This window comes from Coregonus clupeaformis, chromosome 1 (genome assembly GCF_020615455.1).
Source record: "Coregonus clupeaformis isolate EN_2021a chromosome 1, ASM2061545v1, whole genome shotgun sequence".
In the NCBI taxonomy this organism is placed as follows: Eukaryota; Metazoa; Chordata; class Actinopteri; order Salmoniformes; family Salmonidae; genus Coregonus; species Coregonus clupeaformis.
Window position 1 is genome coordinate 28,856,135 of NC_059192.1, and position 20,370 is coordinate 28,876,504.

The 20,370-nt window shown below is 42.6% G+C and overlaps 1 protein-coding gene across 4 annotated transcripts in view; it reads left to right on the plus strand.

Annotated features, from left to right (window-relative positions):
- The first annotated feature begins 287 nt into the window (after positions 1-287).
- The window catches only part of LOC121554627 (mitogen-activated protein kinase kinase kinase 4-like), a 73,310-nt gene continuing 53,227 nt past the window's right edge, over positions 288-20,370 (plus strand). For 3 of the 4 annotated variants that reach the window (XM_045216937.1, XM_045217011.1, XM_045216955.1), the window contains exon 1: positions 288-497. In XM_045216937.1, the coding sequence (XP_045072872.1) occupies positions 466-497 (32 nt within the window). In that variant the 5' untranslated portion in view covers positions 288-465. Of the gene's footprint in view, positions 498-646; positions 796-20,370 lie in introns of those variants that run through there. The other variant, XM_041868316.2, reaches the window with a different exon arrangement.

A 20,370-nucleotide genomic window follows, 5' to 3' on the forward strand; every position in this document is an offset into this window, starting at 1 on the left:
AAGATAAAAAATGAGGTAGTCTTAGAAGTGTCTGGCCCTGGTAACACTTTAGTCTAGAAAGCCAACAAATAACGCTTTAATGCTCGTTATAAGCATGCATGATCCTTTATAATGACATTGTAAGGGGACATAATTCGATACATGCTTATGGCAAGTGTTATAATGCATTATAACCACATCATACTTGTCACACCATTTGGCTACTTGGCTGCTGAACGGATGAACTGTACGAGTTGCCGTAGCCATATATACTCATTGGCCGTAGCGCTCCTCAATGACTGCTGGAAAGATGGCGACAGCGCACAACCGGAGGAGCTCCAACTCTGCAGGGGGATAAAAAAAACTTAACAGAAAGACGCCTTTTCGCCCAGCTCTTGCAAAAAGAAAACGTGCAAACAGCGTTTAAACTTGTATGGTCATGGATGGTGCCATGCACCACTAGAACCGAAGATTTCTCGACCTGCTATGGAGCCTCCGGATAATAGCGAACCTAGCAGGTAGGCGAATAATCAGTGCGATTTCGTGAAAAGAAAGAAACTACACAGCCGGGGCTTAGTTAGCTGCCACATTGTGAGCTGAATGTTACAACCCAAGCGGGTCAATTGGCGCGCTTGCGCATCTGTAGACAACCACCTACTGTCACAAAGTGATCCACGTACAGTTGCAACATTTTTGCAGCGTTGAAGTTGCAAAGTTTTGGAGATAAATCTGTTCTCTGAAATACCACTTTGCATAGTGTTTCTATTTGTTGTGGAATTCCTGGAGGATAGAGGAAATGCTTGCGTTTTGAAAGAGGTAACTATTTTCGCTTCACATTGGATTTGCAACATCAAAAGGCAGTTAGCTAGCTTGCTAGGCTAGTCAGCTAGCTAGCTATGTGGCTAACGTTACTTTAGCGCTTCGTTGAGTTTATTGTTCACAGTTTTGTCAAAGTAGCAAATTACTTAATCCTTGCAAAGTTTGGTATCGGTTTTCATCAGGATTGTTGTAGCACTTTCTAGGTATATGCACAACCTCTTTCAATATAACTGTATTTGAAACATGAATTGAAATGTTGCATTAATTTTCTTGAATTGTTAACAAACGTTAGCTAGCTAACTTTAGCATGTTAGCTAGGCAGTTATCTAGGCTGTACATCACAACTAGTTAGCTAGGTAACTTTGCTGGTGACCGGCTCAAGGAGGAATTCAGTGGCTGGGCTGATATGTTGTCTTATGACTTCTTGGACGGAGGAAGTTGATGGGGAAACAACTCATGTTTTGAAATGTCTGATTTAGTTTTCCTAGAAATGGAAACTGCTCAGCAAGAAAAGCACGTAGCTATGCCGTGTGGCTCAGTTGGTAGAGTATGGCGCTTGCAACGCCAGGGTTGTGGGTTCGATTCCCACTGGGGACCAGTACGAGAAAGTACTGCTAATAGCTTCTGCTAAATTACAAAAATGCAAATGTTTGTTGCAAGTTGCAACACCTTTTTGTGGAACATAGATTGCTAGCTATAATAGCCCACTGATTGCTTAGATTGATTGCAAATGTATATTACATGCTAAATTACCCAGCCAGGAATTTCGTGCATTTTGTTGTCTGTGTGATGATCATTCATCATGTAAACAGTGCAAAGCATCAGGGAAAATATTGGTTCCAAGCTTGAGCTAATTGGCAGGGGACTGGTATTGCAGTATATCCGATGATGCCTGCTCTTTGTTCGGGGAGAGAATGTTCACGTGTTTTCTACAAGAGCATCTTTGAAGCTTTTCACATGCCATTTGTTATTAGTCAGGGACTGTATGTACAATCGGTGTGTATGCTCCGGACTCCAATGGAAAACGCCCTTTCAGTTAAATTATAATGGTTCTAGAATCTGCAAAATCAAAGGTTTCTAGTTTCTATAAAGCAATTTTGCTGACAAGGAATGAATGCTCACAGAACAGTAGTTTTTTTCATTTTATTTTATTGTCAATGATTGTGTAGTCGTTTAGATTACAGGGGCATGCACTACTAGTGATATGTAGTTTCATTGCAGATTGCTTCCAGCTGTTTTTAGTGCCAGTGGAATGCATGCTGTTGAATGTTTTTCCTTCTATGTAGGTCTCTTCTGACCCCACACGATGTCATCACGCTTGTTTGCCCCTGGCTCCTGGTGATGGATTCTCTGGAATCCAATATTATGTCTCCCTCCCTCCCTCCAAGCATGCAACAGTGCCAGGCCTACACTGCATGGCATACTGACTTGAAATGGATAGCACATGATGTTGAGTGCAAAATCGTGTTCAATGCTTTCAAGTGTGGTTCTTGATTATGGTCTCAGTGTCATCACTTTGATCATTCCGGCTGTGTGTTTTCAATCCAAGTCTTCTTTGCAAGCACACAGACTTGTCTTTATATCGAGTCACTGCACTGCTGCTGTGTCAGACTAGCCTGGTCCCACATTTGTTTGCGCTCTTTCCAACTCCATTGCTCTCGTTGTCAAGCCGAACATGTCATGACAATTAGTTTAAGTAGCTGGCAAGATGGCACAAACAGACTGTTGAAATCATTGCATATAGGGTGCGTCCCAAATGGCTCCCTATGTAGTGCAATACTTTTGACCTGGTCAAGTCAAAAATAGTGCTCTATGTAGGGAATAGGGTGTTATTTGGGACTTCCACATAGTTCTGCAGCTACAGCATATGGGTGGGGACGTTCCTCTCTCCCAGGAATCAGTTTGTGCACTGCTCATTTTGTGTGTCCTAACTCATAGGGTTGTGTCCCACATAGCACCCTATTCCCCTTAGTGCACTACTTTTGACCAGGGCCCATAGGGCAGGAACTGGGATTGCATTGGGGTTGAATATTTGAGCGATGATGTCATGTTGTCAATCTTAGTTCCAACAAAGCTGCCCTCTCCTCTCCTCTACCCCCCCCTCCCATCTAGAGTCGCTGTCTGCGTCCCAAATGAGGAAATGGCACCCTATTTCCTATGGGCCCTGGCAGAAAGTAGTGCACTAATAGGGAATAGGGTGCTGTTTGGGACACAACCCCTCTCTGTTCAGCATATGCAGAACAGGGAGACAAACAAGGCACATGGTTGTGCAACTGTCTGTCTGCTGGAGTTAAGGTCACCCCTGTCCCTAGCTATTAGAAAGATTGCCTAGTCAGACCATTATTCTGTTCCAGCTGGCTGATGGATGTTATTAGATAACTGCTGTTTGGCGTATCACAGAATTTTCCCCACAATGTGTACACTGACATCTTGTCCATTTCAAATCTTCTCTCGTTGAGACAGGTGGGTGTCATCATGACATGCGGCACATTGGAGTGGACTGGACACCCACCTGTCTCAGTGAGAGAAGACTTGAAATAGACAAGATGGCGGCGTACACATTGCTGGATTATTTCATGAGCATAAAATTGATTTAATTTAATAACTGAGCATTTTCTAAATTCAAACGAACCTCCTGCAACTAGACTTGGACATTTAGAAGAAATTGGTTGTCTTCGAAGTCGGGAATTGAGGAAGTATCACCAAGTTAAGGTATGTCAAATTCTCTGTCCTACGCCAAACAGTACCTAACCTGTAACGGCTAATGGAACATCACATTAGCCCCTTCCAATCTGCTAGCTACCCTGTTCCTGACTGTGCAAGACCAGATCATTTGCAAGCATGGTTAAAAATGCATACACGGCACTCACTAACTATTCATTGCTGCTGCCAACCATTGCAGGGAAGGACAGGACAGAGATCTTTTGTCAATGCTGTTTGGGAATCTGGCTGGGTCAGTAGCATTCAGACATTCTCCCACAAGCATTCCACGGATTTCAGGATAGTGCTGCGTAGAGAAGAGGATAGTCATCTCATGGCCCAGAGAAGGAGGAGCCCTTGGCTAGAACTCATTAATGCAACACACAGTCTGTAGATAGAACACTTCTGACGACTCCGGAACCCCAACCCCCCAGCATTCCCAGCCTACAGCCCATCACTGCTTCAGGGATAGAGGACTACAAAGCTCTCAGACTAGCACTGCCATCCAGGCTCCATCACTGCTTCAGGGATAGAGGACTACAAAGCTCTGACTAGCACTGCCATCCAGGCTCCATCACTGCTTCAGGGATAGAGGACTACAAAGCTCTGACTAGCACTGCCATCCAGGCTCCATCACTGCTTCAGGGATAGAGGACTACAAAGCTCTGACTAGCACTGCCATCCAGGCTCCATCACTGCTTCAGGGATAGAGGACTACAAAGCTCTCAGGCTAGCACTCCTAAAGTTGTCTGACACTTACTATTTTTCTTTTTCTTTCTCTGTCTCTCTCTAATAAACAGCTGCTGCACTTGCCTTAGCACGCTTGGAAAATACTGGTGCGCATCATGCCACACCATGTGATTCAGGAAGGAAGTGTCCTAAGGTTATTCAGGCCATAATCATTACATGATTGTCTGTTTACATTACGCCCTAACAGTGTTTTCTCTGGAAAGGTTGTAGAATTTTTATGTTGAAGGACTGAGAAGCTCCGTTCTGGTGACTTTTTAAAAGGACATTCTACTCCAAAATGATTGAAAATAGAATTATGCTGACGCCATTTAAAAGATTATTTCCATCTCCAGAAATGAGCCCAATAACATAATGGTACAATTATTTAACAGTTTGGACCATGCAAATACAATAAGCATTATCACCTGTAGCCCAACTGATGCAGCATAGTGGCTATAAATAAATAGGCTGAAGCATGGGATTGCCTATCTGCATTTACCCTATTGGGCTAATCATTAGCTGGATCTCAAATGTGATCTTTTAACTAGTTAGCATCCTATTGATGAATTTTATGTCCCAAAAAAATGTCATAAACACAGTGAATATAATGTAGGCCTACCTGTTAGGGTAACTTGGTGTAACGTGCTCCCTGCCTGTATTTCTCACTGAAACCACTTCATGTCACAATCCCCCCCACAACAGTTTTCCTGTTTGCCACTACTCTTGCAAAAAAAATTAAAAGATCTGTCTCATCTCAATTTAAGTCACTTCCCCAAAAATATGTTGAGGTGGATGGCATTTCACCCCAAGTTACCCTACAATTGTGTTACTTTTAGCCCCACTCTCCCCTATGCACTAGGCGAATTGTGATTTGCAAGAATTGTTGTGCATTGAATGCTTGTCTGATTGCATGTTTCCCTCACTATGGCACTCGTAAATTGAATGCACCTTGAAAGGAATATTTATCCAAGCCGACTAGGTAACTAGATAAACTATTATACTGTGGGGTTGTCTGGTTGTTCTATTCATTACTTGTTTCGTTTGTAGAGAAAGTAAATGTGGACTGTTCTAGCACCTTCAAATTGGCGTTGCGGCCATGATTTTGTCGTGGCACAGCGCCAAAGCTAAATGACTGCAGTGGAAACACTGCGCACTAGCTAGCACAAGTTGGATTTAGCAGGCAGGGCAAGCTTTTAAATGTTTTTTAAAATGTTTTTGCTGTTGTCTGTTCTGTATTATGCCATGTTTTGTGTGGACCCTAGGAAGAGTAGCTGCTGCTTTTGCAACAGGTAACAGGGATCCTAATAAAATACTAAATCATATCGTCAGCCAAGGCTGTGGTTGCAGGGTTTTCATTAGCTGTAAGTGGCAGTCAGAGGATTCTCAGGTTAGACATGATTCTCAGGTTAGACCCTCTGTTCTCCCATGGATCTGAAACATTGGCAGGGCATTCCAATCAAGGCATTACAGTTCTAGATTTCAGTTTTAAATGCCACCAGCTGGTCTCTTGGGATGCAGTGTCATGTTTCATTGTTGTCGTAAGTACTGTGCGCAAGCAGCACACAAATGATGGCTGTTCCGGTTCAAGTGCATTCTTCATGCAATCAAAGCTGTGGGGGTGGGTGGGTGTACGGGCAGGCGGGTGTGGGCATGGATGTGCACGTGTGGTGGGGTCCAATGTTTCTATCCGGGTGGGGTTTTCTGAGCAGGGTGGGGTCCTGTTCTGTTCTCCCTCTATTATTTTTCTTCTGGTTTAGAGATTCTGCTGTCATCCTACTGGTGTTACAGAGAATGTTGTTGAGGAGCTAGAGACACCAATACATTCAACACAAGAATGATAATTGCAAAAACATTTGCATAGATTAAAAGAAAAGGAACTCAACTGCAGCTTTCAGTCTTTACAAAGATGTAGCCGATGCTCTGGCATAGTAATGGATCTTATCTGAAACCACTGAGTTTTTGCGACCTAAAATCTTTCCAGTGGAGTGTGGCATCATATCACTTTCATGTGTGGTTGTGTGAACCATAGTGAGCTGCTGCATCCGATGGAGTTTTTCTGTCATCATAACTTACTACAGTGAAAAGTGGGCAACCGGCACATGTTTTCTTGTAAAAGTGACTCAGAAATACTCCCCCCTAAAAAATACCCCCTTCTTGTCAATTGTACAAGAATTACTAATTTTGCTGAGAGCCTGTTGCTCCTGCAAAAAAAGTCCAGCCAATTCCCCCCCCCACTCCCTCTGGCCCCCACTCCCTCTGGCCCCCTCTCCTAGCTGAACAATCATTCAATCCTATTTGGTTGGTGAGGGCAATAGGCATTGTGAGCAAAGCTGCGTTCCAAATGGCACCCCATTCCCAATGTAGTGCACTACTTTTGACCAGTACCCATAAGGCTCTGGCCAAAAGTAGTCCACTATTTAGGGAATGGGGTGCCATTTGGGACGTACCCCAAGTGTGCTGCTCTGCCTCCCCAGCCAGCTGTGTCCAGGCTATTTAGCTGTGTGGACCTTCCAGGCCACGTGTCGGCCCACACAATGGAGTCCTCCTGCCTGGTACAATAGTCCTGGTGCTATTGGGGGAGTGGAGGTGGGGGTGGGGGGGGGGGGGGTCAAAGGTCACTAAATCACCTCCCCTAATCTGGCTCCTGCTGCAGTGCCTGGGTGGGTAGAGAGTCAAGACACCCACCCCCCCCCACCACAGACACTTTGGCCCTTACTAACAGTGTTTTGTCATGCACGCTGTGTCCCTGCCCAGAGGCTGTAACATTTCACCAGCCTTTATTACAGATGAGCCACTCAGACTGAGGCACCCAGACACTGACACCATCTGCACTGCAGCAGGAACACAACTGCTGTCAGATGGGCGCTTCTATGAGGGCACGCACACGCATGTATACGCACGCACACACACATACACTCGCACATACACACGCATGCACGTACACACAAACACTGCAGCAGTAATTCACTAGTGTCAGATGGGCTCTGAGGCCGTGGTCAGCTACCAGGAGTAGCTGCCCATTTGGCAACAGAAGGCTGTTTTTCTTCTCGAAGTAGCTTGGAGCAGTAAGAGCTGCAGGGAGAAGGGTGTAGGGCTGTCCCCGGCTAAATAAAATCTTGGTCGACCGAAAATTGTCTGTTCTTTCGACCGATCGATATTTTTCCATATAAATCAAATCATATTGGTCACATACACGTGTTTCGCAGATGTTATAGCGGGTGTAGCGAAATGCTTGTGCTTCTAGCTCCGACAGTTCAGTAATATCTAACAATTTTACAACATATACCCAATACACCCAAATCTAAGTAAGGAATGGAATAAAAAATATATACATATAAGGATGCGCAATGACAGAGCGGCATGGACTAAGATACAGTAGAATAGTATAGAATACAGTGTATATATATATATATATATATATATATATATATATATATATATATATATTGAGATGAGTAAAGTGACTAGTGTTCTATTTCTTTAAGTGGCCAGTGATTTCTAGTCTGTCTATAGGCAGCAGCCTCTAATGTGCTAGTGATGGCTATTTAACAGTCTAATGGCCTTGAGATAGAAGCTGTTTTTCAGTCTCTCTGTCCCAGCATTGATACCCTGTACTGACCTCGCCTTCTGGATGATAGCGGGGTGAGCAGGCAGTGGCTCGAGTGGTTGATGTCCTTGATGATCTTTTTGACCTTCCTGTGACATCGGGTGCTGTAGGTGTCCTGCAGGGCGAGTAGTTTGCCCCCGGTAATGCGTTGGGCAGACCGCACCACCCTCTAGAGAGCCCTGCGGTTGCGGGCGGTGCAGTTGCCGTACCAGGCGGTGATACAGCCCGACAGGATGCTCTCAATATAAAATAAGCAAATATGCAATGCATATTGTTTATGGCCTTGCCTACACCTAGCGACTTGTTTAAAAAAATTATATGAGCAAAAAATATTCCATTTTATTTGGAATGGCAAGCCAGACAAAATGAAACGGGCCTATTTATATAATGAATATGAATTTGGAGGGAAGAAATGATTAAATATTAAAGCATTAGACCTCTCACTAAAGGCATCATTTATTCAGAAGTTATACTTAAATCCGAACTGGTTCTCTAGCAAATTAGTAAGATTGTCTCACCCAATGTTCAAGAATGACCTTTTCCCTTTATTCAGATAACAATCTCTCACTTTCAGTTACTTGAAAAGGAAATAATCTAAAAAATATTGCCTTAAAAAAAAAAGCCATAAATTGGTTGCAATTTCAGTTTAATCCACCAGAAAATACAGAAGAAATATTACAACAAATATTAAGGTTAAATTATACATTTATATATAAAAACAATATTTTTCCTTTGTAAATTATATCATAAATAGGACTGTTGGCATTATGTTACACATGCAGCTAACAAAAATATATGGAAATGTCTGCTCTACTCCAAATTACAACCAACTAATTGCAGCATTACCGCAAAAATGGAAGATGCAAGTGGACGGGGGAGAAAGTAAGGAACTTGTCTGTCGGCCCTGCATTAGACCAAAATTGGCTAAAGAAAATTGTGATAAATATAAAAGTATACCAGTTTCATTTAAGGACCAAAAAATTGACACTTGTGCCATATAGATTGCAAAGTAGTTGGGAAGAGATTTTCAATGTACTGGTTCCATGGCACATGGTTTATGAACTGATACACAAAACAACACTTGATTCAAAACGTATAATTTTTCTATTAAAATTATTATACAAAATTCTTGCAACCAATAGTGTTATTTTTATATATATATATATATATATATATATATATATATATATATATATATATATATATATATATATGGGGATACAACCATCCCAGCTCTGCAGATTTAGCTGTGAAGACACTTAATCATTAGATCATTTGTTTTGGTACTGTCCATATGTAGCTTGTTTTTGTATTAAAAATCAAAAACTGAAATATAACATTTACATAAGTATTCAGACCCTTTACTCAGTACTTTGTTAAAGCACTTTTGGCAGCGATTATAGCCTCGAGTCTTCTTGGGTATGACGCTACAAGCTTGGCACACCTGTATTTGGGGACTTTTCATCTTTTAAAAATAACCTGTTTTTGCTTTGTCATTATGAGGTATTGTGTGTAGATTGCTGAGGAAAAAAACAAATTTAATACATTTTTGAATAAGGCTGTAACATAACAGAAAGTGGAAAAAGTCAAGGGGTCTGAATACTTACCGAATGTATAACAACCAGCCTTTCACATCACAAGCACACAGTAGCATAACCAAGTTACAGGAAAGCAACCGTAATATAACAGTCCGCTACTCTAGTAACGTGATCAAGACAAAGGAGATTGTGGACTACAGAAAAAAGAAGGTACCATAAACGATCACATACAGCAAGTTTTATTATTCTAAGGTGCCTCTTGTTTGCCATAAATGGCATATTTACATTTAAATTTTAGTCATTTAGCAGACGCTCTTATCCAGAGCGTCTTACAGTTTTCATACTGGCCCCCCGTAGGAAACGAACCCACAACCCTGGCGTTGCAAGCGCAAATGTCCTTATAGGGATGTTGGGATTACTGCAGTTTCCCAGATCAATGCATGATTCACCACAGCATGAGAGCTCATTCTTCACATGGGTGCCCAGTTCAGGTGTCACATGGTCTAGACAGCCATGGTTGGTAGCAACATGGGTACATATGACAATACGCGACAGCAATTTCCATACAGTATTTTGGCTGTTGAATGGCCTCCTGTTGAATGGCCTCCTGACATGTGGCAGTCCAGTTTCTAGTAACTGCCTGAGGGGAGGACTGATGGTGGAGTGGGCCTATCAAGGACAGTTCTGGGAGATTCAGGATGGTATTGACATTGGTTAGGTGCTATTCCTATGACATGCGCTTGTCATGTGTGGTTGCATTTTCCCCATACACCATAATGTCAACATATACGGCAACTCCAGGGAAGAAAGTCATTTGGCAACTCCAAATGCAGTGAGCCAGCAGAAGGTCATGTTGGATTCAGGCAGACGTATTGGACTAGCAATGAATCAAAGCTCACTTCTAAATGATAAGGAGGTGACTTAAGAGCCCAATCCTGGAGGAGCAAGTTATACCACAGTGGGGGCAAGTTGATAGTTCTGACTATTATATCTGCGTTTACAGGTCTATATTTCCAAAATGCTTTAAGATATCCTAATGCTGTTTGTTTGTATGTAGAGCAGACAATTGACTACATGTATTCCAAATATTTGCAATATCAGAGCTTGCAATATGGGGTTACATGAGCTTATGCCACCACCCCTCCTCCAACCAAGTATTATTCTGCACTGTTTGAGTTAAGGGGGTGTGTCACAATATCTATGAGTTTAACCACTTTTGCAGCAAAATATTTTTGTACAACCATCCTATGGCATCTAAAAGTTTGTCTAACTAGTGCGAGTCTGTATGGCCAGTGTGAACTGCTGCTGCAGCAAGCGGCGTGTCACCTCTCTCCCAAGGCGCGCAGCAAGCCAGTTCCCAAGTTTATTTTAACACATCTATTTCAACTATCCGGATATCAGAAAAATATTCATTATTTGAATAGTGAAAATATTTCAAATGCCCATCCCTAGTGGCAGTAATGTCATGATTCACAATAAGGACGCAGCATTGGTTTATTGCACAATTTCTCATGGGGATAGATTTCTGTTGCAGATAATGGTTTATTCGGATGGTGTTATCTAATAGAAAAAACACCTAAAATATAAATGCAACATGCAACAATTTCATACAAGGAAATCAGTCAATTGAAATAAATTCATTAGGCCCTAATCTATGGATTTCACATGAAAGGCCAGGGGAGCAGCCATGGGTGGGCCTGGGAGGACATACAGTGAGGGGAAAAAAGTATTTGATCCCCTGCTGATTTTGTACGTTTGTCCACTGACAAAGAAATGATCAGTCTATAATTTTAATGGTAGGTTTATTTGAACAGTGAGAGACAGAATAACAACAAAAAAATCCAGAAAAACGCATGTCAAAAATGTTATAAATTGATTTGCATTTTAATGAGGGAAATAAGTATTTGACCCCCTCTCAATCAGAAAGATTTCTGGCTCCCAGGTGTCTTTTATACAGGTAACGAGCTGAGATTAGGAGCACACTCTTAAAGGGAGTGCTCCTAATCTCAGTTTGTTACCTGTATAAAAGACACCTGTCCACAGAAGCATTCAATCAATCAGATTCCAAACTCTCCACCATGTCCAAGACCAAAGAGCTCTCCAAGGATGTCAGGGACAAGATTGTAGACCTACACAAGGCTGGAATGGGCTACAAGACCATCGCCAAGCAGCTTGGTGAGAAGGTGACAACAGTTGGTGCGATTATTCGCAAATGGAAGAAACACAAAATAACTGTCAATCTCCCTCGGCCTGGGGCTCCATGCAAGATCTCACCTCGTGGAGTTGCAATGATCATGAACGGTGAGGAATCAGCCCAGAACTACATGGGAGGATCTTTTCAATGATCTCAAGGCAGCTGGGACCATAGTCACCAAGAAAACAATTGGACTGAAATCCTGCAGCGCCCGCAAGGTCCCCCTGCTCAAGAAAGCACATATACAGGGCCGTCTGAAGTTTGCCAATGAACATCTGAATGATTCAGAGGAGAACAGGGTGAAAGTGTTGTGGTCAGATGAGACCAAAATGGAGCTCTTTGGCATCAACTCAACTCGCCGTGTTTGGAGGAGGAGGAATGCTGCCTATGACCCCAAGAACACCACCCCCACCATCAAACATGGAGATGGAAACATTATGCTTTGGGGGTGTTTTTCTGCTAAGGGGACAGGACAATTTCACCGCATCAAAGGGACGATGGACGGGGCCATGTACCGTCAAATCTTGGGTGAGAACCTCCTTCCCTCAGCCAGGGCATTGAAAATAGGTTGTGGATGTGTATTCCAGCATGACAATGACCCAAAACACACGGCCAAGGCAACAAAGGAGTGGCTCAAGAAGAAGCACATTAAGGTCCTGGAGTGGCCTAGCCAGTCTCCAGACCTTAATCCCATAGAATATCTGTGGAGGGAGCTGAAGGTTCGAGTTGCCAAACGTCAGCCTCGAAACCGCAACGACTTGGAGAAGATCTGCAAAGAGGAGTGGAACAAAATCCCTCCTGAGATGTGTGCAAACCTGGTGGCCAACTACAAGAAACGTCTGACCTCTGTGATTGGGTTTTGCCACCACTAAGTCATGTTTTGCAGAGGGGTCAAACACTTATTTCCCTCATTAAAATGCAAATCAATTTATAACATTTTTGACATGCGTTTTTCTGGATTTTTTTGTTGTTATTCTGTCTCTCACTGTTCAAATAAACCTACCATTAAAATTATAGACTGATGATGTCTTTGTCAGTGGGCAAACGTACAAAATCAGCAGGGGATCAAATACCTTTTTCCCTCACTGTAGGCCCACCCACTGGAGAGCCAGGCCCAAGTTTCAAGTTTTAATGTCACATGCACAAGTACAGTGAAATGCCTTTCTTGCAACTCAAAACCCAACGATGCAGTAGTCAATAACAATGTAATACTAGAAAAAAACATGAGAAATAAGAAGAAATATGAATAACACAATAAATATATGAAAAGTATGAAAATGTATGCACTCACTAACTGTAAGTCGCTCTGGATAAGAGCGTCTGCTAAATGACTAAAATGTAAATAAGTAAGCATATTATATACAGGCTCCGTTCCAATACCATATTTACAATGTGCAGGGATACTGGAGTGATGGAGGTAGATATGTATAGGGGTAAGGTGACTAGGCATCAGGATATAAGATGAACAGAGTAGCAGCAGTTTGTATTTGAGTGGGTGTGCGTGTGTGTAGAGTCAATATAAATGTATGTGAGTGAGCAGATGATGGAGTGAATATGTAGGGCCCTGTGAGTGTGCATAGAGATAAACAAATAAGGTCAGTGAGGATACAAGGTTCACTCAGTCATTGTAGCTATTTTGTTAGCTATTTATCAGTCTTATTGCTTGGGGATAGAAGCTGTTCAAGAGCCTGTTGGTGCCAGACTTGATGTACCGCTTGCCGTGCGTAAGCAGAGAGAATAGTCTATGGCTTGGGTGGTTGGAGTCTAATGATTTTCCGGGCCTTCCTTCCACACCGCCTGATATAGATGTCCTGGATGGCAGCTCGGCCCCAGTGATGTACTACTGGGCTGTCCGCACCACCCTCTGTAGCGCCATGCGATCGAGGGCAGTGCTATTGCTATACCAGGCAGTGACGCAGCCAGTCAAAATGATCTCAATGGTACAACTGTAGAACTTTATGAGGATTTGAGGGCCCATGCCCAACTTTTTCAACCTCCTCAACATTTTAAGTGTTTAGTGATTTGGACACCGATGAACTTCTCCACTGCGGACCTATTCTACTTCTGAACTTTTCCTGTTGAAAACCAATATCCCAAGTATAAATACAGTAATGTACACACACTTAAAGGGCAACTCCACCACTTTTCAACCTCATTTTCATTATCTCCAGCACAATACCAGTGTCTACATATGTAAAAACTGTACATTTCTATGTTTTGTAGAAAAAAATAATAAAGTTCTACCTGATAACATCATCAAAAGTGATTTTCAAACACTATGATATTTGCGGTGATGTGGGGAGCAAGAATATACCCTCCCTCTGGCTAGAAACTCGTTAAAATTTTAGAAAATCAGTTTTTCTTACTTTTAAACCTACCCTGTGATGTCACAGAAGCATTTTTTTTGTAACTTATATTTTTAACCACGGATTTTTTGAAACAAGCCGTTTTCACATATGTAGACTGGTATCGTGCTGGAGATGATGAATACAAGGGTATGAGGTTGAAAAGTGGTGGAATCTTCCTTTTAAAGGTGCAAAATAGTGTTTTATTGCCAACTGCAAGCTGTCATCAGCCTCCCCCTTGCTTGGGGGGACAATGCAGGACAAAAGAGGAAACCCCCCCACTTGTGCCATGTCATACCTGGACCACCTTTTTGAGGTGTGCCTTTTGTTAAGTAAATCATTTTATTTATTTATTTTTTATTTCACCTTTATTTAACCAGGTAGGCCAGTTGAGAACAAGTTCTCATTTACAACTGCGACCTGGCCAAGATAAAGCAAAGCAGTGCGATTTTAAAAAAAAACAACAACACAGAGTTACATAAATGAGGTGAAAAGGAGACTGGAGTAGGACTAATGAAAATAACACAATGTCCACAGAGATCCTATTACTAAGTTCTGAGTTACTGAGTTCTGATATGTAATTCTATGACTGTCCTTGTCCTGTTAAAGTTTTAAATTACTCTAATTCCAGGAATGTGCATCAATGGTATGGCCCAGACTGATCTACTCTCCCAGCCCTCCTATTATTTAACCCATATGCTAAGAGCATGCAAACACTGGGGGCATCTGGATTCCTGTCTGACACAGCCGTGTGCACGCGCGCACACACACACTGCTCTGGCATGTAGGAAGCCCAACGTCTTGCAGCAGGTGTCTTCTCTTGTCTGGAAGTCCTTTGGCTGCTCCCTGGGGACAGAGCGAAGTGTCTGCGTTAGAGAGGAGTCAGTGGGTACAGAAGGTGGGGGACTTTCTATGGTCTCTGAGTTGAGCGAGATAGACAGATGGGCAGTAGGGGCCTGTGCTCTCCATGTGGCTCTTTGTGTGTGTGCTCTCCCCCTCTCTCCATGTGGCTCTTTCTCTCTCACTGAAAGGCTTTGGCCTCTATATCTCGTATTAGTGAAAGCGATCCACCAATGCCCCTCCGCACCCAATCAACCGACACACTGACTCACACACACACACGTGTGGGGGAATGTCTTTGAATCAGTTGATCGATGGAGAGACTGCTGATGTTTAGGGGACCCATTTTCCCCGTTCTCTATTGGTTTTATTTCTTGGGGTCAACTTCCTCCGCCCTCCCCTCTAATCCTATTAAAATCCCCTCGGAAAAGCTTTAGAGGGACAAAACTGCGCCAGCCAGGGTAATCTGTGAAGGCGTGCCCCCTCCCTGCATCCAGCCAGGGTAATCTGTGAAGACGTGCCCCCTCCCTGCATCCAGCCAGGGTAATCTGTGAAGGCGTGCCCCCTCGCTGCATCCAGCCATGGTAATCTGTGAAAGCGTGCCCCCTCCCTGCATCCTGCCAGGGTAATCTGTGAAAGTGTGCCCCCTCCCTGCATCCTGCCAGGGTAATCTGTGAAGGCGTGCCCCCTCCCTGCATTCTTCCTTTGTTTTCCATTTTTGTCTTTGTTTCTTTAACCTAAAAGGAAGTGTGGAAGTGTTTCCAGAGCTTGGTTAGTTTTTATTCTCTGTGCTAATGGATTCAGTAATATCACACTCACTCTCTCTCTCTACAGGGCTCGACATTAATGCTTTTCCTTTTGTCCGGGAAAAGTATAACAAATAGTTGGACAAGAAGAATATAGATTTAAGTTGTCACACAAATCACAATATCCAACAATTACTCCGATCAGAATTGGATCAGAGAGGCCAACATTGGAATAATTTTCAAATCTAGTTTTCATGTAGGCCTACATAAATTAAAAAGCCTACATGTCAAAGTGTAGGTGATATGCATATTGGCAACAGCCTCATGTCCACACCGATGCTGACATGGAGGCGCCAGAAAATGTATTCAAACTTAAAATAAATAGAGGCTAAAGGCCAGTCAGGTTTGACAAATATAATGAAGGATAATTAACATTAACGTCAAAAGGCTTGATTCTGTCGACATACTCAAGGCAAGGTTTGTTCAGATCAAATGGTCACAAGACCGGAGAGTGAAGGACAGTGCCTGTTGCCCACTGCACATCACCCACCTTGAATCTGAGCGGAGGGGGTCAGCATTTTAAAACTATTTAACCATAAACTTAAAGCTGCGATATTTAACTTTTTGGGAGACCCGACCAAATTCACATAGAAATGTGATTTATAGAGCTGTCATTCTCGGTGAAAGCGAGTCTAAGAAATGGTAGATCTGTTCTATGTGCACTTTCTATGCTTCCCGTGCTTAAGTTTAGTTTTTGTGTTTTACTTTTGGTTGAAAATACAATATTTTTGGTTATGGCAAAGAGATTTCACAGCGGTTTAGACGATACAATGATTCTCTACATTACTTGCTTGTTTTGTCACAAACTGAAATTAGGCAAACTATTCGAATTTTAGCAACCAGGAAATGGCGGAGCGATTTCTACATAGTGCATCTTTAATTGTTTAAAACCTGGACATTTTGTCATTTTACCTTGTTTCAAAGTAGCCTAGCCAAAATACGACCATAGAAATAAATGTCAAGGGAATTATTTTATGAACACTTATTGTCATTGAAACCAGCATTTTTCTCATGTTCTTTTGGTTTTCAAATCAATGTTGTTTTATTGTAAAGCAACCAAAGGCATAATCCTAGTCCCATTAGTGACCAGAGCTAGTTGATGCATCTTTAGATCTCCCCTCTTAATTTCTAACGGGTATTTTCATCTCTGTCACATGAAACCGCTCACCGAGCGGTGCGCGCTTTTGAGAACTGTGTTTTCCTTCTAATTTGCATTTTGGAACATCCCTGCTTGGCCTACAACCATATGCGCATTGACGAGCTGTGAAGAATGTGAAGAAATAAAAATATCAACATTTTAAACTAAAAGGTCTGATCTGTTGCATTCGGAATGTATTCAGACCCCTTGACTTTTTCCACATTTCGTTACGTTACAGCCTTATTCTAAAATGGATAAAAAAAAATAATAACATTTCTTCATAAATCCACACACAATACCCATAATGACAAAGCGAAAACAGGTTTTTAGAATTATTTTCAAATGTATTAAAAGTAAAAAACAGATACCTTATTTACACAAGTATTCAGAACCTTTGCTATGAGACTCCAAATTGAGCTTAGGTGCATCCTGTTTCCATTGATCATCTTTGATGTTTCTACAACTTGATTGGAGTCCACCTGTGGTAAATTAAATTGATTGGACATGATTTGGAAAGGCACACACCTGTCTATATAAGGTCTCACAGTTGACAGTGCATATCAGAGCAAAAACCAAGCCATGAGGTCAAAGTAATTGTCCGTAGAGCTCAGAGACAGGATTGTGTTGAGGTACAGATCTGGGGAAGGGCACCAACAATGTCTGCAGCATTGAAGGTCCCCAATAACACAGTGGCCTCCATCATTCTTAAATGGAAGAAGTTTGGAAGCACCAAGACTCTTCCTAGAGCTGGCCGCCCGGCCAAACTGGGCAATCGGGGGAGAAGGGCCTTGGTCAGGGAGGTGACCAAGAACCCAATGGTCACTCTGACAGAGCGCCAGAGTTCCTCTGTGGAGATGGGAGAACCTTCCAGAAGGACAACCATCTCTGCAGCACTCCACCAATCAGGCCTTAATGGTAGAGTGGCCAGACGGAAGCCACTCCTCAGTAAAAGGCACATGACAGCCCGCTTTGAGTTTGCCAAAAGGCACCTAAAGGACTCTCAGACCATGAGAAACAAGATTCTCTGGTCTGATGAAACCAAGATTGAACTCTTTGGCCTGAATACCAAGCGTCATGTCTGGAGGAAACCTTGCACCATCCCTACGGTGCATCATGCTGTGGGGATGAGTCAGGATCGAGGGAAAGATGAACGGAGCAAAGTACAGAGAGATCCTTGATGAAAACCGGCTCCAGAGCGCTCAGGACCTCCGACTGGGGCGAAGGTTCACCTTCCAACAGGTCAACGACCCTCAGTACACAGTCAAGACAACACAGGAGTGGCTTCGGGACAAGTCTCTGAATGTCCTTGAGTCGCCCAACCAGAGCCCGGACTTGAACCCGATCGAACATCTCTGGAGAGACCTGAAAATAGCTGTGCAGCGACACTCTCCATCCAACCTGACAGAGCTTGAGAGGATCTGCAGAGAAGAATGGGAGAAACTCCCCAAATACAGGTGTGCCAAGCTTGTAGCGTCATACCCAAGAAGACTCGAGGCTGTAATCGCTACCAAAGGTGCTTCAACAAAGTACTGAGTAAAGGGTCTGAATACTGATGCAAATGTAATGTTTCCGTTTTTTTATTTGTAATACATTTTCTATTATTTTTAACCTGTTTTTGCTTTGTCATTGTGGGGTATTGTGTGTAGATTGAGGGGGGGGGGAAAACAATGTAATCAATTTTAGAATAAGGCTTTAACGTAAAAATGTGGAAAAAGTGAAGGGGTCTGAATACTTCCTTACAAAGAGAAAAATATGTGCACTTGTGTGACTCATAAAGGGGGCTTGTGTGTGTGGTACCTCCGGTGGTAGGAATACTGGGGTGATGTCGGTGTAAATGTGTCAACCTGTTTGAGGTGTTTGCAGCTGCGTAGGCTATTCTTGTTGAGCAGTGGCAACACTCTCTGTCCATCGCCGTTGTAATCTACTTTTTGGTTTGTATTCATAACATTTTCAGGTCACTGCTTTTTACACACCAGGGGGCAAGTGAGCCGGGGTCTCTTTACGTGACCTTTATGTTAACCATTTGAACTTTGACCTGGTGCCATATGGCTGTCCACCACCTAGCAGATGGACTTCACTGGGTCGTCACTAGTTACCACAGCCACAAATTCAGAAACCCATTCTACTTCTACAATTTATATTCTTAAAATCTGTTTTTACACCTAACCACACTGCTAACCTTATGCCTAACCTTAAATTAAGACCAAAAAAGCTACTTTTTGTTTTCCTGAATATTTATGAAATGGCTAATGTTAACTTTGTGGCTGTGGTAACTAGTGACAACCACTTTACTAGCCCTAGTCCTTTCTTCTGAAATGTGCACTTGTTCACTTCACTCCCCATCATGGATTTAACAGCATAGGATTCTAAGTATCAGCTGGAGGGAGTTATTTTTCTCCAGCATTGTTACATTTCACAGTTGTTAAATCCATTCAAGAAAGTGGTCTAAGGCACTGCATCGCAGTGCTAGCTGTGCCACTAGAGATCCTGGTTCGAATCCAGGCTCTGTTGTAGCCGGCCGCGACCGGGAGACCCATGGGGCGGCGCACAATTGGCCCAGCGTCGTCCAGGGTAGCGGAGGGAATGGCCGGCAGGGATGTAGCTCAGTTGGTAGAGCATGGCGTTTGAAAAGCCAGGGTTGTGGGTTCGATTCCAGTATGAAAAATAAATAAAAATGTATGCACTCACTAACTGTAAGTCGCTCTGGATAAGAGCGTCTGCTAAATGACTAAAATGTAAATGTGTGGAAGCAGAAGGGTCCGGATACAACCCTACAGAGGGGTACTATTTGCTCTCTTCTGGCTGAGAACAAGCAGTGAGGTTTACCTAGTAATGAAATGTGAATCCCCATAACCCATTCAGGACTCCAGAATAACATTTGCGCAGGGTCACACAATATAATACATTTGAGTCGTCATCTTATGTAATTCACAATGCTTTATTAAGAGGTGTAATTGATTACTGAGATGTTAGATGTAACAACATATTTATTGAATACCATGTCCAAGCAGGAATGCATGATTCAAAACATTTTGATATGCGACCTAATCTAGTGACTATCATAGATTTTGGACAATTAGGCCATTTCTGTTATTTTACTGTCAAAGTAGGGCTTTTTTTTGTTCAATAGAGATGAATTTGCCTTAATCTCTAGGTGCACTAATATGGCTTTGAAATACGGAGCAAGCAAAATTGCGCATCGGCCATCGCAAGTGCACTAGGTCTCATTGTACAGTTATAATTTTTTAGGACATTACATTTAATCAATAAGGCCCGAGAGTTGTGCTATATGGCCAATATACTACGGCAAAGGGCTGTTCTAAGGTGCAACGTGGAATGCCTGGGCTATATACCATAAACCCGGAGGTGCCTTATTGCTATTATAAATTGGTTACCAAAGTAATTAGAACAGTAAACAAGTAGTTTTGCATCATACCCGTGGCATATTGTCTTTATATACCACGGCTTTCAGCCAATCAGCTTTCAGGGCTTGAACCACCCAGTTTATAATTAGAGTTAGCGATCTAGCTAATGTGTTTTGTTTCCACTTCCTCAGGTGGTGAATTAGCACCAATTGAATTAGGTCTATCTTGACTGTAAAAAAGTATGCTTTGAGCTCATTAATGATCGTTGAGAAAATTATACCTACAGAAAGCTGAGACCATCCTCTTAATA